General features: G+C 45.9%; 1 protein-coding gene across 1 annotated transcript in view; it reads left to right on the forward strand.

The window, feature by feature from the left end:
• The window catches only part of aldh16a1 (aldehyde dehydrogenase 16 family, member A1), a 70,013-nt gene that overhangs the window by 26,894 nt on the left and 18,573 nt on the right, over positions 1-24,546 (forward strand). The window contains exons 7-14 of the mRNA XM_080217583.1: positions 6,249-6,401; positions 7,005-7,202; positions 16,666-16,773; positions 19,803-19,939; positions 20,289-20,394; positions 21,501-21,661; positions 21,750-21,917; positions 24,060-24,264. Of these exons, the coding sequence (XP_080073709.1) occupies positions 6,249-6,401; positions 7,005-7,202; positions 16,666-16,773; positions 19,803-19,939; positions 20,289-20,394; positions 21,501-21,661; positions 21,750-21,917; positions 24,060-24,264 (1,236 nt within the window). The remainder of the gene's footprint in view (positions 1-6,248; positions 6,402-7,004; positions 7,203-16,665; positions 16,774-19,802; positions 19,940-20,288; positions 20,395-21,500; positions 21,662-21,749; positions 21,918-24,059; positions 24,265-24,546) is intronic.

Raw genomic sequence — 24,546 nt, forward strand, 5'->3', positions numbered from 1 at the left:
CTATCTGACCTCATTGCTGTTAGTTTGTTGTGTCCCCATATCAGAGGTTATAAGGTGCACAGTTAACCAGCATACAACATTCCCTTCGGGTCCCGCAATTAGAACGACAGTGGTTAGCACTGCTGCCTCACAGCGCCAAAGACCCGGGTTCAATTCCCAGCTTGGGTCACTGTCTGTGTGGAGTTTGCATGCTCTCTCTGTGTCTGTGTGGCTTTCCTCTGGGTGCTCTGGTTCCTCCCACAGTGCAGAGATGTGCACGTTAGGTGGATTGGCCATGCTAAGTTGCCCCTTATTGTCTGAAGATGTGCTGGTTAGGGTGCATTGGCTATGCTAAGTTCTCCCTCAGTGTACCTGAACAGGTGCCAGACTGTGGCAACTAGGGGAGTTTCACAGTAACTTCATCACAGTGTTAATGTAAGCCTTACTTGTGACGAACAAATTAACTAACTTTATTTCCATCCAGTTGCAGGTTGGTAAATTCCATTAACTGGTCGTTATATGGTGTCATGTTACAACTCTGTACAACCTCCCTCCTCCCATTTCCTTTGTGATATGGTTCCCAGACCAGAACAATAATTATGTATTGAGAGCTGTGCAGCTTATTTTCAGTGGCAAGCTTTGCTATCGCTATTCTTTACACTTCAACTTTCCTCCGTAATGATCAGTGTTAGACCATCAGACGTTGGAGCCAAAGTGGGCCATTTGGCCGATCGCGTCTGTTCTAATCTGATATGATAATCCTCAGCATAGTGGTTAGCAGTGCCAGGGACCTGGGTTTGATTCCCACCTTGAATCACACTCTGTGCAGAGTTTGCACGTTCTCCCTCATGTCTGTGTGGCTGTGATGCTCTGGTTTCCTCCCACGTTCTGAAAGATGTGCTGCTTAGGTGCATTGACCCGAACAGGCGCCGGAGTGTGGCGACTAGGGGAATTTCACGGTAACTTCATTGCAGTGTGAATGTAAGCCTTTTCTGTGACTGCTGAATAAACATTAACTTCACTTTCTTGCCTTATCCCCGTCAGAGGTTGGATGGGCTTGGGTTGTTTGCTCTGGAGCAGAGGAGACTGGGGGAGGGCGACCTGAATGAGAGGTGTGGATAAGGAGCAGCTGTTCCCTTCAGTTGAGGGGTCAGTTACGAGGGGACACAAGTTAAAGGTGAGGGGTGAAAGAGGTTTAGGGGGGATTTGAGGAAAAGCATTTTCACCCAGAGGGTGGTGATGGTCTACGCTGCCTGAAAGCCTGGTGGAGGCAGGAGATGGTCTCCGCTGCCTGGGAGGGTGGTGGAGGCGGGATGCCTCACATCCTTTAAAAAGTACCTGGATGAGTATTTGGCACGCCGTAACATTCAAGGCTGTGAGCCAGTTGCTGACAAGTGGGATTAGATGGGCAGGTCAGTGCATTGGTGCAGACTTGATGGGCTGAAGGGTCTGTTCTGCAATGTAGTATTCTGTGATTCTGTAACTTTTGATTCCCTTACCGATTAAAAATTTGTCTATCTCAGCCATGGACACATTTAATGACCCACCCTCTACTGTAAAGAATTGCACAGATTCACTACTCCATGAGAGAAGAAATTCCTCCTCAACTCTCTATTAAACGAGTGACCCCCTTATTCTGAGATCATGCCCTTTGGTCTTAGACTCTCCCACAAGGGGAAACAGCCTCTCAACATCTATCCTGTCAAGGCCCCTGAGAATCTTGTATGTCTCAACATAAGGATGCCTCTCATTCCTCTAAACTCCAATGAGTATAGGCCCAACCCACTCAGTGTTGTGAAACTCTAACAGAACCACCATAAATGTTTGGCCTCTAATCTGAGCTGGGACAGCACTTGGTGTGTTACCTCTGTGCCCCTGCATTTGGGAGGGGGAAAGTCAACCAGGGTTCCTGCTCCTGGATGCTGTTGGTGAGCAGCTACTGACTTAGAGTCCATGGTTGACATTGTCTCATCTCTCATATGACTTAGGGCATGTGTGAGAAGGCTGGTAGCACTCAGGTCACTAGCCCAACCCAAAATCGCCTTCAGAAAAGGGATAAAATTGTGAATGGTCAAATTACTTTCGATAATGCAGGACAGAAAGCTAGTCAGTGCGAGAGGAGCTGCCTGGTGGATCAGCCATGCTAAATTACTCCCGAGTGTCGGGGCAACTAGCTAGGGTAAATGCATGGGGTTATGGAGATGGCGCCTGGTTGGGATTGTGGTCAGTGCAGACTCGATGGGCCAAATGGCCTCCTGTCGGATTCTGTGATTCTACGAAAATAGCAATGCAGTTGAAACTTCCAAAGAGCTTCGTCAATGAAAGTTTAAAAAAAATCCACTTTAAAATTTATTTATTAGTCACAAGTCGGCTTAATATTAACACTGCAATGAAGTTAAAGTTACACTGCAATGAAATCCCTTAATTGCCACTCTCCGGTGCGGGCACACAGAGAATTTAGCATGGCCTAACCAGCACGGCTTTCGGTCTGTGGGAGGAAACCGGAGCAACCGGAGAAAACTCACGCAGACACGGGGAGAGCGCACTGACAGTGACCCAAGCCGGGAATTGAGCGCAGATCCCTGGCGCTGTGAGACAGCAGAGCTAGCCACTGTCACTGTGCTGCCCTATAATAATGATGTTTGTTTGTGGGGAGGGGGTGTGGCTCAAAGACCAAAATTACATCTGGGTTAAATCAATGCTGAATTAAAGCATTCTTGTGAGAATGGAATTGCTGAACTAAATTGCAGTGTTGAAATTGTACTGAAATGAACCCTTGCAATCATACATCAAGGATATTTCAAGATGTTGTAATATTGGTACTGTCATAGAGACATAGAGGTTTACAGCATAGAAACAGGCCCTTCGGCCCAACTTGTCCATGCCGCCCTTTTTTTAAACACCCCTAAGCTAATCCCAATTGCCCGCATTTGGTCCATATCCCTTTTCAAAGAACAAAGAACAAAGAACAACACAGCACGGGAAACAGGCCCTTCGGCCCAACGAGCCCGCGCCGCCGTCCTACTATCTCAGTGACCTATTCATGATTTTAGTCTACGCCTAACGTGCGAGGATCAGGGAGGTCCAATTTAGGGACAATTTTAGTACCCAATCAATCAGCCTAAAAGCACATCTTTGGGGGATGTGGGAGGAAACCGGAGCACCCGGAGGAAACCCACGCAACCACGGGGAGAACGTGCAAACTCCCACAGACACAGGCCCAAATCCATGTGTCCGCACAGCAACAGAGATAGTCTCTGAGCTGTCATGTTGCCCTCGAGATGGTCCAGTTTAAGCACACTAACGACATGAAGCAATAGGCAACTCCCGAAGCAACATCCAAGAGCAGCCCACTACAACCTGCCGCCTGCATGCCCCTTGCTGGACTTAAATGCCTGTGGAGACAAAAAAATTCATTATTAAACAGGCAAAGACTAACATTCCTGAGGCAAAACATATTCCCAAGCCTACAATGTTCAGTAAGGCCTACTATATCCCCCTATATGTAGCCCGCTCATATGGCTGTCTAAGTGACTCTTAAACAACCCTAGCGTGCCTGCTTCCACCACCTTACTCGGCAGTGCATTCCACACCCCAACTACCCTTTGCGTGAAAAACTGCCCTCTAATATTTGTCTTATACCTAGCCCCCCTCACCCTAAGCCCGTGACCCCTCGTTCTATCCATTTCTTGTAGCGGAAAAAGCTTACCACCATTTACTCTATCTATCCCCTTCATAATCTTATAAACCTCTATTAGATCCCCCCTCAGCCGACGTCTCTCAAGGGAAAACAGCCCAAGTTCATCCAATCTTTCCTCGTAAGACAGCCCTTCCATACCAGGCAACATCCTGGTAAATCTCCTCTGCACTCTCTCCAGGATCTCTACATCCTTCCGGTAGTACGGCGACCAGAACTGGACGCAGTACTCCAAGTGAGGCCTAACCAACGTTCTATACAACTGCAACATCAGACTCCTACTCTTATATTCTATACCTCTTCCTATGAAGGCTAACATACCATACGCTTTCCTCATCACATTCTGCACCTGTACCGACACCTTCAGGGACTTATGCACTTGCACCCCCAGGTCTCTCTGCGTATCTATACTCCGGATAGTTCTACCTTTTATCGTATAACTCCCCTCCACATTATTCCGGCCAAGGTGCATCACCTCGCATTTCTCCGGATTAAATTCCATTTGCCATCTATCTGCCCAATCTACCAGCCTGTCTCTTGTCTTTATGCCTATTGTAACTATCCAGATACTTTTTAACAGATAAAATTGTACCAACCTCTACTACCACCTCTGGCAACTTGTTCCAGACACCCACCAACTTGTGTGTGGAAAAAATTGCCCCTCTAGATCCTTTTGTATCTCTCCCCTCTCACTCCTTATCTCTCTGGAGTGTAGAATTCCAAACACTAACCACTCCCTAAGAAATAAACCCAACATATGTGGGAATTTACTCTGATTTACTTTACACCTGACGTAGATTTGAAATGTGGCACCTAATTAATCTCTGGCACAATATTAAGAAATTCTAGATCCTCCCTTTCTTAATTTAGCAACTTGTCCCTTGGACATCTCTTTAAATAAATATAGGATATGAATGTGGTGTGAATGGATTATGATTATATTATTAACACAATTACAGATTTAATTTTTCTTTTAGACTTCATCTTAAGGCATCCAGGGCCAAGGTGAAGAATAAAAGAAAAAGCAACGCAACAATTAAGTACATATGTGGTTTGGTTTGAGGGGGATCTCCTAGTTCTGGTCCTATTGAGTTGGTTGGAACACACTGGTCTCCTGAAAAGAGATATGATACTGTGTTCCTAAGGCCTGGGACAGAAGAATGCACGATTAACTCTCAGACCTGAAATTCCTGCAAAAATGTACTGGATTAAACTTTAACCTGAATTACATGTAGACTTAATTTTCTTTAGGCCTTAAAAGGTGCTATAGGGAAAGGTGCTTGGGTGTCAGAGTGGTTAGCACTGCTGTCTCACAGCACCAGGGACTTGAGTTCAATTCCGTCCTGGGTTCCCTGTCTCCGTGAAGTTTGCATATTCCCTCTGTGTCTGCATGGGTTTCCTCCAGGTGTTCCGGTTCCTTCACACACCACCACCACCCCCCCTATGTGCAGGTTAGATGGATTGGCCATGCTTAATTGCCCCTTAGTATCCAGGGATGCGTAGGTTAGAGGGATTAGTGGGTATAATACGTAGGGATATTGGGGTAGTGCCTGGGTGGGATTGTGTTCGGTGATGGGCTGAAGGGCCTCTTTCTGCACTGTAGGGTTCTATGATTAAATTGCCCCTTAGTGTGAGGGGGATTAGCAGGGTAAATGCATGGGGTTACGGGGATAGGGCCTGTGTGGGATTGTGGTCGGTGCAGACTTGATGGGCTGAATCACTTCCTTCTGCACTGTAGGGATTCTATGGTGGGGGGTGGGGGAATTAAGCTGATGTATGCTGTGTGCTGTATATTGTCCAGAGAACAAACTCCCAGGAAATGTCTGGCACTGCTACTGAGTGCACTAAATACAAAGTGTTCTACCCACCCCTGTTTTTGTTTTCTTCTTCTTTAATTTATGGGACATGGGTGTCGTTGGCTGGGCCAGCATTTATTGCCCATCTCTAGTTACCCTTGGAAGGCAGTTGAGAGTCAACCACATTGCTGTGGCTTTGGAGTCACATGTAGGTCAGACTGGGTAAGGACGGCAGATTTCCTACTCCCTTAAGGACATTAATGACCCAGGTGTGTTTTTATAACAGCAACTGATAGTTTTAATGACCAGCTTTGTAATTCCAGATTTATTGTTTGATGAATTTTATTTCCATTTTGGCAATTTGATGGGACTTGAATGCACATTTTTAGATCTTTGTTTTTAGCTCTGACAAAGAGTTATCCAGACTTGAAACTTTGGCTCTGTTCTCTTTCGCATAGATGCTGTCAGATGTGCTGAGATTTTCCAGCATTTTCTGTTTTTATTCCCAGATCATTAGTCTGGATTACTGGTTCAGTGATATTACCACCTTGCTCCCCTCTCCTCTCAACCTCCTGGGGTAGACCTTTCCAAAGATTCACAATGAAAGGCATTTCTCCTCCTCTCACCCGGAACTGATCGACCTGTTAACCTGAGGAGTGGACCAGTGTTCCCGATTCCCAATTTCCCCAGCTAAGGGAAGCAATCTCTCCTGTCAAACCCTTTCCGGATCTTGTATGTTTAGTGATGTGACCTGACCCCCCTCCTGTGCCACGCAGGTCGGGCAAATTCTCCGTCGAGACACAGCTGGCACTGGCAAGAAACTATCACTGGAACTTGGCGGGAAGTCTCCTTTCATTGTGTTTGATACAGCTGATTTGGACAGCGTGGTGGAAGGCCTGGTGGATGCAATTTGGTTCAACCAAGGACAGGTGAGGCTATTCTCGGCGGCAGGGGGGTCCAGCTGACTTGCTCCTGCGTGCTGTAATTGTCCAGATAACAAACTGCCACTAAGTGTACTAAATACAAAGTGCTCTCCCTCTGGTATTTCTTACCTCATTCATTCGTGGGACATGGGTAGCGCTGGCTAGGCCAGCATTTATTGCCCATCCCTAGTTGACCTCAAACTGAGCGTCTCGCTCAGCCACTTCAGAGTGCAGCTGAGAGTCAACCACAGTTGCTGAAACTCTGGAGTCATGTGTCGGCCAGACTGGGTAATTTCCTTGTCTAAAGGGACATTAGTCAACCAGATGTGTTTCTCCAACAATCGACAATGGTCTCATGGTCGATTCTTAATTCCAGATTTTTTTTTTACTGGATTCAAATTCCACTGTGGGATTCGAACCCGGGTTCCCAGAACATTAGCTGAGTTTCTGGGTTAATATTCGAGTGATTATATCACTAGGCTCTCGCCATCCCTGTGTTGGCATCCCAAGAGCCTCCCCTGTGTTGGCATCCCTTGCCCTGTGGCAGCTGAAAAATAGATGTGCCGTGTTCTTCGTTGCTCCAGGATTAATAGTGTTCCTTTCCCATAGGTCTGCAGCGCAGGCTCCAGACTGCTGATGCAGGAATCGATTGCTGACGACCTGATAGGCCGGCTGAAGCAGCGAATGAAAAGCCTATACGTCGGTGACAGCCTGGACAAGGGCAGCGACATGGGTGCACTGGTGGATGAATCGCAGAAGAAGACAATCATGGAGTATGTGGAGCAGGCGAAGGCTGAAGGAGCAGAAGTAAGAGGTTTTAAAAAAAAATCATATCTGATGTCTCCATTACCTTGCAGCTGTTGAAACCTCAGACTGTCTAACCAGGCACTGATCTGTCAGAAAATCCTGATATTTGCAACAAAGAACCCCAGAAGAAGCTGGAAATGCACAGTGGCGCACTGCTGCCTCACCGCGCCAGGGACCCGGGTTTGATTCCTGGCTTGGGTCACTGTCTGTGTGGAGTCTGCATGTTCTCCCCACGTCTGCCTGAGTTTTCTTTTGGTCCTCCGGTTTCCTCCCACAGTCCAAAAGACATGCTGGTTAGGTGCATTGGCTGGGCTAAATTCTCGGTGTACCCAAACAGGCTCCAGAGTGTGGTGACTAGGGGATTGTAGAATCTCTACAATGCAGAAGGACACCATTTGACCCATTGAGTCTTCATTGTCAACAATCCCACCCAGTCCCTATTCCCCTAACCCCACATATTTATCTGCTAATCCCTCTAACCTACGCATCCCGGACATTAAGGGGCAATTTAGCATGGCCAATCCACCTAACCGGCACATCTTTGGACAATAAGGGTCAATTAGCTTGGCCAATCCATTGAATCTACACATCTTTGGGGTGTGGGAGGAAACTGGAGCACCCGGAGGAAACCCACACAAACATGGGAGGAGTGTGCAAACTCCACACAGATACTTTCATAGTAACCTCATTGCATAATGTAAGCCTACTTGTGACACTAATAAATAAGCTTTATTTTAAGAAAATGATGATCTGGAGATGCCGGCGTTTGACTGGGGTGGGCACAGCAAGTAGTGTCATAACACCAGGTTAAACTCCAACAGGTTATTTGGTAGCTCGAGTTTTTGGAGCGCTGCTTCTTCATCAGTTGAGTGCACTATTTAAAAAAAAAAGGCACCCTGCAGTGACAATTTATGATTAGTGATCGATGATCCCAACACGGCTCTTTGCTGACTGGGGCATTATTGGAATCGAAGCTCATTATGTCATGTTCAGTTTAAAATGATTCTTTCAGTGGCTTCAGAACCACTCCACTGCTCTCAATCATTTCTTGCTCTTATGATTTTCAAACAATTAGAACGCAAAACATTGGCATCAACAAATTTCCTTTATCTAGCTTGGTGAGCTGTAATGCAGAAATTAGTTTTGGAACCTAAAATTTGATTTTGATTTATTTGTTAACATATAATGAAAATTATTGTTTCTTGTGCGTTGTACAGACAATGCACACTGTTCATAGAGAAGGAAATGAGACAGTGCAGAATGTAGTGTTACAGTCATAGCTAGGGTGTAGAGAAAGATCAGCTTAATGCGAGGTAGGTCCATTCGAAAGCTGATGGCAGCAGGGAAGAAGCTGCTCTTGAGTCGCTTGGTTCGTGACCTCAGACTTTTATATCTTTTTCCTGAAGGAGGAAGGTGGAAGAGAGAATGTCCGGGGTGCATGGGGTCCTTAATTATGCTGGTTGCTTTTCCGAAGTAGCGGGAAGTGTAGATGGAGTCAATGGATGGGAGGCTGGTTTGCGTGAAGAATTGGGCTACATTAATGTTTTTTTATAGTTCCTTTTTTTTGATTCAGCAGTTGGGAACTAGACAAGTTGCCCTGTCCCCAACAGTTTGTGTTTCACTGACTGGGTGAGATCTTTCCTGAAACTGGCAAAAGCTGACATTGGATGAGTATCGAAGCCACTGACAGCACTGGTGGCTTTCTGCCAGTGGTGGCACAGCTGCCTCAGTGTCAGGGAGCCAGGTTTGATCCCTGCCTTGGGTGACTGTGTGGAGTTTGTACGTTCTCCATGTGTCTGTGTGGGTTTCCTCTGGGTGCTCTGGTTTCCCTGGATTAGGCGAATTGGCCATGCCCAATTGTCAGTTGGTGTCCCAAGATGTGTAGATTAGGTGGGATAAGCCATGGTAAATGTCTGGGAATACAGAGATAGGGTGGGTAAGATACTCTCAGAGAATCGGTGCAGAATCAATGGGCCAAATGGTCTCTTCTGCACTCTGGGGGCTCTTTGATAGTCCAGGGTGCGGGGGGTGGAATCTTAAAGGGTCAGGTCACATGGTGTATTCACATGTCTCATCACCAACTTAGTCAGCTGAGGATCAGGCCCCCTGGCGCTGCCTGGGAAGTGCCAGGAGCTGGGCAGTGGTCGGGCATAACCTCCCCATGAGTGCTGCACTCACCTGAGCTTCCCTGGGAAGCCTGCTTGCCAGGTGCATCTCTTGGGAGATCAGTCGTGATTCCCACCTTTCTGCCCTCACACCGGTGTTTGTGGGGCGGGGGGGGGGGGGGGGGGGGGGGCGGTGGTGACGGGCCAGATAATTATAGGTTAATATATTTCAATTACACCACTAATGGTGGGAAGGGCAATTGTCTCATGTATTCACACCAATGTAAAACGTGACTTTGCAATTCTGTCAATATTTTCCACTCCTGTTGCTGAATCCACCTACTGCGATCAAGCTAGGGAAATTGCAGCCGTTGCATCGATTTGGTTTTGGTTAGTTTTTCTTCCCATTGCTTAGAAACCCGACAGTGCCGAAAGAGGCCATTCAGCCCATCGAGTCCACACCAACAACAATCCCACGCAGGTTCTATCCCCATAACTCCACGTATTTACCCCGCTAATCCCCCTGACACTAAGCGGCAATTTAGCACGGCCATCCACTTAACCCGGACATCTCCAGACCTTGAAGAGGCGATTTAGCGTGGCTTATCCACCTAACTGGCAGCCCTTGGGACACGAAAGGGGCAATTTAGCCTGGGTAATCCACCTAACCGGCACATCTTCGGTGGCACAGTGCGGTTAGCACTTTTGCTTCACTGCGCCCGGGACCTGGCTTCGATCCCTGGCTTGGGTGACTGTGTGTAGCCTACGTGTTCTCCCCATGTATGTGTGGGTTTCTTACGGGTCCTCCAGTTTCCTCCCACAGTCCAAAGATGTGTGGGTTAGGTTGATTGGCCATGCCAAATTGACCCTAGTGTCAGCAGGATTAGCAGGGTAAATTAATGGCGTTACAGGAGTAGGGCCTGGGTGGGATTGTGGTCAGTACAGACTGCATGGGTTGAATAGTCTCCTCCTGTACTGTAGGGATTCTAGGATCTTGGGACACTAAGGAACATTTTAGCATGGCCAATCCACCTAACCTGCATATCTTCGAAATGTGGGAGGAAACCCACACAGACAGAGAGAGAATGTGCAAACTCCACGCAGATAGTGACCCGATGCCAGGATCCCAAGCTCGCCACTGTGCCACCGTGCCATCCAACATGCAATGATTTAGCTGTTCTGCTTGGTTTCAGATTCTCATTGTGCGTGTGCACTAGTTTTACTCTCAGCCTATTGCTCTGCTTTTGCGGCCTCTTCAGGTCATCCACTTCTGAGTTTCTTCCAAGGCGAACTCGCCAATTTCTTCTGGCAACATTAGATAACAATTGTCTGAGTGCCTTTCCTCCCAAGTTCAGCTGGTGTCATCCAGCACCTCATCAAGTTGCTGTTACACATGGGACCTTGGCAGTGAATGTCAGCAAGCAGTTTGACTGGTGGGGACTGATATGATTGAGCCTGGCTCTATCGTTGATGATACAGACAGCATGCCTGCAGGGTCTATTTTCTTCTTCAGAATAAAATTGGCTGGTTTGAAGTGGAAACTCCTTTATTCAGCATCCTTTATAATTAGCATTTTACAGAAAGTAGAAGAGATTAATTTTACCGTTGAGAGAGAGAGGAGCAACTGCTTGTACAGCATGGACGGTACAGTGAAACAGTGGTTAGCACTGCTGCGTCACAGTGCCAGGGACCCGGGTTCGATCCCCAGCTTGGGTCACTGTCTGTGTGGAGTTTGCACATTCCCCCCATGTCTGCAAAACAATGGGCTAAGAGTAAAACCAGCGCGCACGCACAATGAGAATCTGAAACCAAGCAGAACAGCTAAATCATTGCATGTTGGATGGCACGGTGGCGCAGTGGTGAGCCTCAGGGCGCTGGGGACCCTGGCCTCGGGTCACTATCTGCGCGAAGTTTGCACATTCTCCCTATGTCTGCACGGGTTTCTTCCGGTTTCCTCCTCCTGTCGAAAGTTGTGCTGATTTGGTGCATTGGCTATGCCAAATTTTCTAAATTCTCCTTCAGTGTACCTGAATAGGCACCAGAGTGCAGCAACTGGGATATTTTCGCAGTAACTTCATTGCAGTGTTAAAGTTTAAAATTTATTTATTAGTCACAGGTAAGGCTTACACTGCAATGAAGTTACTGTGAAATTCCCCTAGTCACCACAGTCCAGTGCCTCTTTGGGTCACCTTTCAGAATGTGGGAGGAAATTCACGCAGACACGGGGAGAACATGCAGACTCCACACAGACAGTGACCCAAGCCAGGAATCGAATCCAGGTCCCTGCTGCTGTGAGGCAGCAGTGTGAATCACTTGTGCCTACTTGTATGCCTACTTGTGACTAATAAATAAACTTTCAAAAAAAAACTGAATAGAACTGAACTGCAAACATTTAGCTACATGGAGCATTATAACTTACCTTACGTTATGAAATTATCAGGAGTGCAAACAGTACAAATGATGTATGTAACTTTCGAAAAACAACTCATATATGTGACTATGGAGCTCGTTTATGACTAGAATCATTTCTGCTTAACACTTCATTTCAAAAATGTAACCAAGTTCCTAAACTAAAGCCAGAATTCCAAGCTGATGTGGCCAAATGAGCTTAAGTTATAGTTGTAGAGGGTTTACAGCATGGAAATAGGCTCTTCGGCCCAACTTGTCTATACTGCCCCAAGTGCCCGCATTTGGCCCATGTCCCTCTATACCCATCTTACCCATGTAACTAAATGCTTTTTAAAAGACAAAATTGTACCCGCCTCTACTACTGCCTCTGACAATTTATTCCAGTCACTCACCACTCTGTGTGGGGAAAAAATTGCCCCTTTGGACCCTTTTTATTCTCTCCCTCTCACCTTAAACCTATGCCCTCTAGTTTTAGACTACCCTACCTTTGGGAAAAGGTATTGACTATTTAGCTGATCTATGCCCCTCATTATTTTATAGATCTCTAAGATCATCCCTCAGCCTTCTACGCTCCAGAGAAAAAAGCCCCAGCCTATCCAGCCTCTCCTTATAACTCAAACCATCAAGTCCCGGTAGCATCCTAGTAAATCTCCTCTGCGCTCTTTCTAGTTTAATAATATCTTTTCTATAGTAGGGTGACCAGAACTGTACACAGTATTCCAAGTGTGGCTTTACTATTGTCAATATCTAAAGTTAGCTTAAAGCAAAGCACAGATAGTTACATTATTTTGATTTATTATTGTCACATGTGAAAAGTATTGTTTCTTGCATGCTATACAGTCAAAGCATACCGTTCATAGAGAAGGAAAGGAGAGAGTGCTGAATGTAGTGTTACAGCAACAGCTAGGGTGTAGCGAAAGATCAATTTAATGTGAGGTAGCTCCATTCAAAAGTCTGGCAGGGAAGAAGCTGTTCTTGAGTCAGTTGGTATGTGACCTCAGACTTTTGTATTCTTTTTCCGAAGGAAGAAGGTGGAAGAGGGAATGTCCAGGGTGCGTGGGGTCTTTAATTATGGTGACTGTTTTGCTGAGGCAGCGTGAAGTATAGACAGAATCAATAGATAGGAGGCTGGTTTGCGTGATGGATTGGGTTACACGCGTGACCTTTTGTAGTTCCTTGAGGTTTTGGGCAGAGCAGGAGCCATACCAAGCTGTGATACAACCAGAAAGAATGCTTTCTATGGTGCATCTGTAGAAGTTGGTGAGAGTCGTAGCTGACATGCCGAATTTCCTTCGCCTTCTGAGAAAGTAGATGCGTTGATGGGCTTTCTTAACTATTGTGTTGGCATGAGGGACCTAGACAGGTTGTTGGTGATCACAGATACCTTAAAATGAAGCCCTTTATTTGGGCAAACCATACAGAAGACCCCACATTGCTGTTCTGGTTGTGTTCGCCATGTAGTAACCATCTGTGCGTTTATTTTCCCCTGTTACCCTGCCTCAAGGATGCTGAGGCCAAATGTGATGCTGTTAACCTGAGATGGATCAGCTAAGGTAACTCAACACAGACCTGGAATTGCTGCAGATGTTTTAATCTGTTAGATTCCTTGCATGGATCACGGGACCATCAGGGGAGCTAATATCTGTATAATCTTTATTCCTAATGCGACTCTAGCCCCATTTACTCAGTAACAGTCGAGAATTTTCACTGATTTTAGCCAGATTGGGTAAGATTGTGATCATTTTCTTCGGAAGAAGAGGCTGAGAATTATAGAATCCCTACAGTGCAGAAGGAGGCTATTTGGCTCATCAAACAACAATCCCACCCAGGCTCTATCCCTGTAACCCCACTCTGATAATCCTCCTGACACCAAGGGGAATTTAGCATGGCCAATCACCTAACCACATCTTTGAGGGAAATATAAAATTGAGAGGTCTAGATAGAGGGGATAGAAAGGACCTATTTCCACTAGCAGAGACGTCAGTAACCAGGAAACATGAATTTCAAATAATTATTGGAATGATTAAAGGGGACTTGAGTAATGTTTTTCACCCAGAGGATTGGTGGGGTCCTGGAACTCGCTGCCTGAAAGGATAGTGGAAGCCAAAAGCGTCACACATTGAAAAATAATTGGATGTGAACTTGAAGTGCTATAATATCATATTAGTAAATAAAGTCAACACAGACCAGGGATTGCTGCAGTGTTTTAGTCTGTTAGATTCCTTGCGCGGATCATGGGACCATCAGGGGAGCTTATATCTGTATAATCTTTATTCCTAATGCACTCTAGTCCCATTTACTCTGTAACAGTTGAGAATTTTCACTGATTTTAGCCAGATTTGATAAGATTGAGTCAGCTGTGATTGTTTTCGTTGGAAGAGGCTGAGAATTATAGAATCCCTACAGTGCAGAAGGAGGCTATATGACTCATTTGAACAACAATCCCACCCAGGCTCTATCCCTGTAACCCCACTCTGATAATCCTCCTGACACTAAGGGGGAATTTAGCATGACCAATCAACCTAACCTGCACATCTTTGAAATATAACCTAACCTGCACAAAATTGAATTGAACCCTCGCTGTTTGTGCTGCTCCACGTCACTACCCAGCCACCCAGCCGTCCAGCCAACTGAGCTATACTGACCATACATCCTGATGTATACCTTCATCCAAAGGGTAATTTACTTCTGCTTTGCTGACTCTCAGATTCTCACTCGGAACAAGTGGGGCAAAAAGAGGCACAGTTCTGCTTGCCACTTTACCAGAAGAGTGTGTTACGATGCAGAGGTTGATCCCCTTTATAAAAGTTATGCTGAATCCACCAAAGAGGTGTACCTCACTTCATAGTCTGCTAAAAGGTGTTAACTATTCCTCATTAACATTTAGAGGGCCATTAACAGAAAGATCTGACACTCGCTTTAAGTGAATAATCAACAAGTTATTAACCAACCAGGAACTTAAACCAAACAAATAACATTTCAATTAAAGTAAGGTTCTACTGGAAGGTGTTCAAGTAAAGACATGGATCATTCATTCCCAAAAAACAATAATTTAGTCAGACTCAAAAAGAATACAAACAGGTTCTGTGGCTTTGGAGAAACCTTTAGAAATTCTTCTGGTGATTTTGCTGTCTATACACGATCGGATTTTTGGTATCCTTTGTTGGATAGATAGAATTTCTCTAAGGGATATTTTAAGCTGGCAGGAAGCTGCACTTGCCCCCTCTGTGTTGAGATGGCAGCTCTTCTGTGAAACTCCAGGCAGGCAGTTGAGTTCTCCTTTTTATCGCTGTGATGACTTAATTTTTTTTTACCAGATGACTGATGTTGTCAACGACAGCAAATTCAAATTTGATAGATTCCTGATAGCTGAGTGTCTTCTTTAAACTGATAGGCTGTCAAAATGCAAAAAGACCTGCAAAGCCTGTTGCTGAGGCAATCCTGATGTATTGGTCTCTGCTACAAATGTTGCAATCTGTGTACCCTGTATACTTGCATTTTAAACATTTCAAGTGCTTAACACAAAAACAGCTTTTAAAGGGACCACAGGTGTGATCGTAAAAAGAGAGGGTACAGAAGAAATTTACAAGGATTTTGTCAAAATGCAGCAGTGACGAAATCTGGGATAACCTCTGGGTTTTTTTTAGCTATGGGATCGAGATGCCTTAGGAGATTTAATTAAGGTGTATAAAAATGAGTGGTTGGGGAGATTCCATGTCCCTCAACAGAAAGGTCAAATATCAGGAGGAACAGGTTTAAAATAATTGGCAAAAGTTTATTTGTTAATTAATTTATTTATTTATTAGTCACATGTAAGGCTTATCTTAACGCTGCAGTGAAGTTACTGTGAAATTCCTCTTCGTTACCTATTTGGGTCAGTGCACCTAACCAGCACACCTTTTGGACTACGTGAAAAAGCTGGAGTCCCTGGAGGAAATCCATGCAGACGTGGGAGAACATGGAAACTCCACACAGACAGTGACCCAAAGCTGGGAATCAAATCCGGGTCCCTGGCGCTGTGAGGCATCAATGCTAACCACTGTGCCAAGATTAGAGGGGAGTTGAATATAAATATTTTCACCTATGGGGCATTGGAACTCTCTTCCGATAAAGAGGCAGAAACCTTCACTGGATTTAAGAGAAAAAACACTTGGCTGTGCTCTTGAAGTGTAGATGTATATATACCTCGCGAGGGACAAGGTTGAAAAGGCGGGGGCCTTCATGAATAACCTTCACCTGGTACGGGAATTGAACCCACTCTGTTGGTGCTGCTCAGCATTACTAACCAGTCGCCCAGCCAACTGAACTAAACCATCCAAGTATCATGATACATGGTTACTTTGTGCATGCCATAATGTGCAGTGCTTTGGATCAAGAGCTGGGATGTAGGTTAAGCAGGTTACCTCTTTGCTTATTTGGCTGGCACAGACATGATGGGCCAGATGCTCTCTAAACATGGTCCGTTCTCACTGGAATGATGGAGGTTGAGGGGTGACCTGTTTGAAGTTTACGAGATTAGGAGGGGCATGGACAGAGTGGATAGTCAGATGCCCTTTCCCAGGGTAGAAAAGTCAAGTACTAGGGGATAGGTTTAAGGTGCGTGAGGAAAAGTTTAGAGGAGATGTGAGAGGTAAGTTTTTTTCATACACAGCGGGTGGTGAATGTTTGGACGCGCTGCCTGGAGAGGTAGTGGGAGAAGGTACGATAGTGGCATTTAAGGGGCAACTAAATGAATACATGAATAGGTTGGGAATGGAAGAATACAGACTCTAAGTGCGTACGTACGGTTTTAGTTTAGGCAGGCATCGTGATCAGCGTAGGCTTGGAGGGCCGAAGGGCCTGTTCCTGTGCTGTACTTTTCTTTGTTCCAAAGACAGGGCCTTCCTGCTTCACAATGGCCATCTTAGACCCAGGGCAGCTGCATTAATTATCCCTCCCTCTCATTGCAGGTGTATCAGATGTGTCAAGGAATGCATCAGAAAGCTCAGAAGGGACTCTTCTACCCACCCACCCTCATCACCCATGTGAACACGGTCTCCCGTGTTGTCCGTGAAGAGGTAAGTGTTGTGTGTTTGTGGCATTTCTAGTGTTTCCTGGCGATGATTGCAGCGTCACTATGAATCCTGCACTCTGTACAGAGCAGTACCCTTTGCCTCGGATTGCTGATTTATTCACTGGGTTGACAGGAGGCCAGCACCTCAGTAAAATTGACTTCAGTCTTGGAATCATAGAATCCTCACTTGCTTGGATGGGTGCAGCTCCAACAATATTCGAGAAGCTTGACACCATCCAGGACAAAGCAGCCTGCCTAATTGGCACCAGACCTACAAACATTCAATCCCTCCCCCCCATTGACGCTCAATAGCAGCAGTGTGTACTTTCTACAAGATGCACTGCAGCAATTCACCAAAGATCCTTAGACAGCACCTTCCAAACCCACGATCACTTCCATCTAGAAGGACAAGGGAAGCAGATAAATGGGAACACTGCCACCTGCAAGTTTTCCTCCAAGCCACTCACCATCCTTGGAAATGTATCAGCCATTCCTTCACAGTTGCTGGGTCAAAATCCTAGAATTCCCTCCCTAACAGCATTGTGGGTCAACCGCAGCACATGGACTGCAGCGATTCAAGAAGGCAGCTCACCACCACCATCTCAAGGGCAATAGGAAATAAATCCTGACCAGCCAGTGACACCACTAAAAAATCCCATTCGGCACTGACTCTCTGACAAAATATCTTGCCCTGGCTCACTCCTGTCCTATCCGCATGACCCCACACATTTCCCATAGCTAATCTATATCTTCCCATATCTTATGTATACATCTATGGACACTAAGGAACGATCTAGCAGGCCAGTCCCCCTAACCTGCACATCTTTGGACTCAATGAGAACTCTCAGAACACTAGGTTAAAGACCAAAGGTTTATTTGAAATTGTGAGCTTTTGGAGCACTGCTCCTTCATCACTCACCTGAAAGCTTGTGATTCCAAATAAACATGTTGGACTTTAACCTGGTGTTGTGAGACTTCTTTACCATGCCCACTCCAGTTCAACGCCAACATCTCTACATCATCTTTGGACTTTGGGAGGAAACCAGAACACCTGGAAGAAACCCACACAGACACAGGGAGAACATGCAAATTTCACTCTGTTGAACACATCTTGAAATTAATGTTGATCCAAATTCAAAGTTCTTGACTATTGTGACACACAGGTTTTATTTTGATATAAAAGTCTACCATTTGGCACCACTTCTGCACCAGCCTTTCAACAAGCTAAAGACCAAGTTTAACACCTGAGTCCCATGTTACTGGAATGACATCTTGGTTACTGGAAAGAATGAGGAAGAATTTCTCTGCAGCCTAGGTGCCACACTTCAAAGATTAGAAGATTGTGAATTAAGCATCTGAAAAGATAAATATGAATTTTTCCCATCCTCGATTGAATCTCTGGGTCGTTACAGACGCAATGGGACTGCATAAGTCACCTTTGAAAGTCAAAGCCATTAAGAGGCACTCACTCCTCAGAACCTGAACCAACTTCAATCTATCTTGGGTCAACTAAGTTACTATGGAAGGCTTGTCCCTAAGCTGGCTACTATTCTAAAACCCTTACCCAATTTGCTGTGTTGAAATAAAATTGGAAATGATCAGTGTGAAAGGGCGTTCATTGATTGAAGACCCAGTGGTATTGTTGCCAGACTATTAATCCAGAAACCCGGTTAATGTTCTGGACACCCGGGTTCGAATCCCGCCATGGCAGCTGGTGGAATTTGAATTCAATTAAAGTTATCTGGAATTAATAATCTACCGATGGCCATGAAACCATTGTCGATTGTTGGAAAAACCCGAATACCTGGCCCGAGTACCAGTTCACTGATCCCCTTTAGGGAAGGAAATCTCTCCTTACCTGATGTGGCCTACATGTGACTCCAGAGCAATGTGGTTGACTCTCAACTGCCCTCCAAGGGCAACTACAGATGGGCCACAAATGCTGGACCAACCAGCGACGTTCATGTCCCACCAATACATTAATGTTGCTAATTGATAATATTATACTGATTATTATAACAGGAACCTTTAAAGTAAAAGTAAAGTTTATTTATTAGTCACAAGTAAGGTTCACATTAACACTGCAATTAAGTTACTGTGAAATTCCCCTAGTCGCCACACTCCAGTGCCTGTTCGGATCAATGCATCGAACCAGCACAACTTTCAGACTGTGGGAGGAAACCGGAGCACCTGGAGGAAACCCACGTAGACACTGGGAGAACGTACAGATTCCACACAGACAGTGACCCAAGCCGGGAATCAAACCCGGGTCCCTGGCGCTGTGAGGCAGCAGTGCTAGCCACTGTGCCACCGTGCCACTCTTTGATGTAAGGGGGAGGGAAGTGTTGTTTATTCAAAGTATTTCTAGTGTTTCCTCACGAGCAGCCTTGCATTGGTTCAAGGTTATTTTAAAAGACTGATCCCATGATGCCAACAGCTATTTGTGTGGGCAAATGGGCAGTGTAACACCGCAGCCTATAGTGTCAGCATCTCCTCAATAAAACTCTTGGTTTGTTTGAACCTCTGAGGCCTGCCGACTTGATCTTAAAATCACCACAGTAAACTCTTTCTTGAAGATAAGTTTCAGTTTTCTCACAGAGCAACTAACCCAATGATTTGTATTTTAGTACCTCTTAATTTACTGAACTATAAAACAATATAACGGGCAGCACGGCGGCACAGTGGTTAGCATTGACGCCTCACAGTGCCAGGGACTCAGGTTCGATTCTGGCCTCAGATCACTTTCTGTGCAGAGTCTACATGTTCTCTCCGTGTCTGCGTTGGTTTCCTCTGGGTGCTCGAATGGTGGGGCAGATGGGCCAAATGGCCTAGTTATGTTCCTATATCTTATGAACTTATGAGTTATAAATATTGGCCAAAAGTCTGGGAAGGACTGCCCTGTCGTCTTTCGAAACGGTGTCTTTGGACCTGTGTGCAGGGATAACCAGTGTCTCTGGGCATCAGGGAGAAGGTGTTTGCGTTGTGGATCTCTGCTGTTGTGTTTAATGAGTCATTGCCTCCTTAATTCTTTAGATTTTTGGACCAGTTTTGGTGGCTATGACATTCCGAACTGCGAAGGAGGCCATTGCTTTGGCAAACAACACACCGTATGGACTGGCTGGCAGCGTGTGGACAGAAAACCTGCCCTTAGCACTGGAGGTGGCAATGAGGTGATACAGTCTGTGTGTTTGCTGATGAATTGGGATGGCAGCCATGTTGGGGCTGGGGTACGCAGCAGCTTTCCCTGCTCCCTGTCTTTTCCTTTCTTCCTGCTCCACCAACTTTTTGTATCTTGACATTGTTCCCCTGTACTCTCCTCTCTGTATAATAGTGCCTCGACACCGCCCCCCCCCCCCCCCCCCCCCCAACCTCTGTCCGTTCTGGCCATCAGGATGCCTCCCACCCCCCTCCTCCCTGGTCCTCAGGGGGCCTCCTCCCACCCCTCACCCGCCCTGCCCCGCCCCGCACCGCACCAAGTGTAGATATTGCGGATTGATAACAAACAAACGCTCTCCTTAGTTTGAAGGCGGGTACGATCTGGGTGAACGGACACAACATGTTTGACGCTGCAGCTGGTTTTGGTGGATACAAGGAGAGTGGATTTGGACGGGACGGTGGAAAAGAGGTGAGTGCTGCAGAGGTTCGCCGCCATAATTCATATGCAGCCTGGATTGTTCTGGATTAATTACACATCCCCATGAACTCCCCTGTAAAGCAAATTTTTAATAGCTGTTCTTTGGATTCTGTGGAAGTTTGAATATTATGTCATGGAAATTGAGAATTTGCTTGTGGCTTTTTTTTAAAAAATTCATCTGGCCATCATTTACTGCCCATCCCTAATGTCCTTGAACTGGATTGGCCGTGCTAAATTGGCCCTTAGTGTCCCAGGATGTGCAGGTTAGGTGGATTGGCAACGCTTAGCCATTTCAGAGGGCAGTTAAGAGTCAACCACATTGCTGTGGCTCTGGAGTCACATGTAGCCCAGACCAGGTAAGGACGGCAGATTAGTGAACCCGGATTTATTTTCGTGACAATCTGTTACTTTCTTAGTCATCATTACGGAGGCTAGATTTTTAATATGGATTTATTTTAACTTTTTGTGGGACATGGGTGTTGCTGACTGGCCTGTGTCAATCAAGAAATGTAGGATTATATAGCATTGTGCAGAGTATGTAGAAAGTCTAACATTCTACATTCAGCCCTTCAAGCTTTCTCTGCCATTCATTATGATCATGGCTGAAACCCCTGCTTCCTCCCAGTAGAAACTAAGAACCTAAAGAAAATAAGAATCGGAGAACCCCTACAGTGCAGAAGGGAGGCGATTTGGCCTGTCGATTCTGCACCAACTCTTCAACAGAGCGTGTTACCCAGCCAAACCCCCCTCCTATCCCTGTAACTACACACACTTATCCCACTAACCTACATATCTTGGGAATCTTAAGGTGCAGTTTAGCTCCAGTTTCCTCCCACAGTTCAAAGACGTGCGGGTTAGGTTGATTGACCATGCTAAATTGACCCTAGTTTCAGGAGATTAGCAGGATAAATGTGTGAGGCTAGGCGGATAGGGTGGGATTATTGTCGGGGCAGGCTTGATGAGCCGAATGGCTTCCTTCTGTGCTGTAGGGGACTCTACGTTACGATCCTGTATGCCTTGTGTTGAAGTGAAAAAGTAGCCTTGAAGTTGCTTACCATCCTTCCTTTCATCCTCTCTCACCCCACTTTCCCGTTTAGGGCTTGTACGAGTATGTGAGACCTGCCTGGGAGGAACGACCTGATCCCAACCCAGGGGAGATTCAGTATAGCACCTATGCAGCCGTACATGGAGCAGACCTGCCAGCCATTCCAGGGCACATTGTAAAACCCATGCTCGCCCAGGCTGATGCCATTCCGAGGTGAGAAAACGTAGGATTTTTTTTTGTCACTAAGCCCGAGAAACATGACTATCTGTGTGCTCAGCTGTCATGTTCTATTTTCCAACAGCGTTGACCGTACATATAAACTGTACTACGGAGGGGCTCAGAAGAGGCCTTACAGCATGTATTCGCGGCCCATTTTTGACCATTGTGGCAAGGCCGTGGCCTATGTCGGTGATTGCAACCGGAAGGATGTTCGAAACGCGGTGGAGGCCGCTCATGCAGGGGCCCCCGGGTGAGTGTGTGCAACTCTGCTCTGAGAGAACCCCATGGAGGTAAAGTAGGCCATAAAGCACTGGGTTCTGCCTGGCAATTGTATGAGGCTGGATTATTGAGTGTATTTAAAACTGAGATAGGTAGGTTGAATAGACTGGGTCTGTACTCGGAGTTTAGAAGGCTGAGGGAGGGTCTTATAGAGATTTACAAGATAATGAAGGGGCTAAATAGGGTAAAGGTAGAGAGATTCTTTCTGCTTAGAAAGGAAAACAGAACTAGAGGGCACAGCTTCAAAACAAGGGGGTGGGGGGGGCAGTTTAGAACAGAGTTGAGGAGGAACTTCTTCACTTAAAGGGTGGTGAATCTCTGGAATTCTCTGCCCATTGTAGTGGTGGAGGCTACCTCGTTGAATATATTTAAATCACGGGTAGATAGATTTCTGATAGACAAGGGAATTAAGGGTTATGGGGAGAAAGCGGGAAAGTGGAACTGATCCACTTCAGATCAGCCATGATCTTATTGAATGGCGGCGCAGTCTCGAAAGGCTAGATGGCCTACTCCTGCTCCTATTTCTTATGTTCTTATGTTAGGTTCTTGATTGGCAAAGGGGCCAAAGATTACGGGGAAAAGGTGGAAGAATGGGATTGAGAAACTGATCAGCCATGAACAAGTGGAGCAGACTCAATGGGTCGAATGGCCTAAAATTCTGCTCATAGAGTCATAGAGGTTTACAGCATGGAAACAGGCCCTTCGGCCCATCTTGTCCATGCTGCCCTCTTTTTTAAAAACACCTAAGCTCATCCCAATTGCCTGCATTTGACCCATATCCCTCTATACCCATCTTAACTATGTAACTATCTAAATGCTTTTTAAAAGACAAAATTGTACTCCCGCTACTACTACCTCTGGCAGCTTTTCCAGACACTCACCAGCCTCTGTGTGAAGAAATTGCCCCTCTGGACACCCTTATGTCTCTCCTCTCACCTTAAACCTATGCCCTCTAGTTTTAGACTCCCTTACATTTGGGGAAAAATATATTGACTATCTAGCTGATCCGTGCCCATCATTGTTTTATAGGCCCCTATAACGTCACCTTTCAGCCTCCTACATTCCAGAGAAAAATGTTCCAGTCTATTCAGTCTGTCCTATCTTATGGCCTTCTAAGGATAAACTGTTTCCTCTAGTTTGTTTTTATTCCTCTGTGGGACATGGGTGTTGCTGGCTGGGCCAGCATTTATTGCCCATTCCTAAGTTGCCCAAGAGCAGTTGAGAGTCAACCACATTGCTGTGGTTCTGGAGTCACATGCTTTAAGATCTCTGTTTCCTCAATGGTTCACAGTGAACTAATTTTATTAAATGACTACTTCACTAACTTTTTTCCCCAGAGGACAGTTCAGAGTCAATCACATTACTCTGAGTCTGGAGTCACAAGAAGGTCAGACCCTGTGAGGATGGCAGATTTCCTTCCCAAAAGGGCATTCGTGAACCAGATAGGTTTTTCCGACAATGGTTTCATAATCATCAGTAGATTCTGAATTCCATTTTTTTTTTAAATTCAAATTCCACCATCTGCCATAGCGGGATTCGAACCTAGATCCCCAGAACATTAGCTGGGCTGCTGGATTAATAGTCTAGCGATAATACCATTGCACCAACAGCTCCCCAGCTGAAGGCTCCAGAACCAGGGGCCATGATCTAAAAATTAGGACTAAGCCATTCAGGGAAGATGTTAGAAAACATTTCTACACACAGAGAGTGGGAGAGGTTTGGAACACTCTTCCTCAAACGGTGGTAGATGCTTGTTCAATTCTTAGGTTTAAATCTGAGATAGGTGCATTTTTATTGAGCAAGGGTATTGACGGATGTGAGCCTAGGGCAGGTACGTGGAATTAGGCTGCAAATCAGCCATGATCTTATTGAATAGTGTAGCAGACGCAAGGGGCTGAATGGCCTTTTCCTGTTCCTTTAGGGAAGTACAGAGTGGGCTGCCCTGGAGGAAGCAGAAGAAACCTGGTCCAGTTTAATTTCTGATTAGGCTGTTCCTGCTGATTCTGGGAAGGTGGAGACCGGTGAAAGGTCAGCATGGGGTCAGGGTGAAGAATCTAAAGTAAGCAGCAGGGAATAAATGAAAGATTTTTGATTTGCACCCCCGCCCCCACAGCTGGGGGAAACGAGCTGCGCACAACCGGGCTCAGATTGTTTACTACATGGCGGAGAACCTGGAGATACGACGGGAAGAGATGGCGCAGCACCTTAGCAATCTGACTGGAGTCGACATAGAGGAGGCCCTGAAAGAAGTGGATTCGTGCGTTGAGAGACTTTTCTACTGGGGTGCCTATTGTGACAAGTATGGAGGCACAGTCCAGGTGGGTAAACTGATGAAGTAAAGTTAATCTATTAGTGTCACAAGTAAGGCTTACATTAACATTGCAGTGAAGATACTGTGAAAATCCCCTAGTTGCCACACTTCAGTGCCTGTTCGGGTCAATCCACCTAACCAGCACATCTTTCGGACTGTGGGACGAAACCAGAGGGGAATCCCACGCAGACACGGGAAAACATACAGACCCTGTACAGGCAGTGACCCAAGCCGGGTATTGAACCCTGGTCCCTGGTGTGGTGAGTCAGCAATGCTAACCATTGTGTCA

The sequence above is a fragment of the Carcharhinus amblyrhynchos genome, chromosome 35, assembly GCF_965287045.1.
Source record: "Carcharhinus amblyrhynchos chromosome 35, sCarAmb.v2.hapA, whole genome shotgun sequence".
Lineage (NCBI taxonomy): Eukaryota > Metazoa > Chordata > Chondrichthyes > Carcharhiniformes > Carcharhinidae > Carcharhinus > Carcharhinus amblyrhynchos.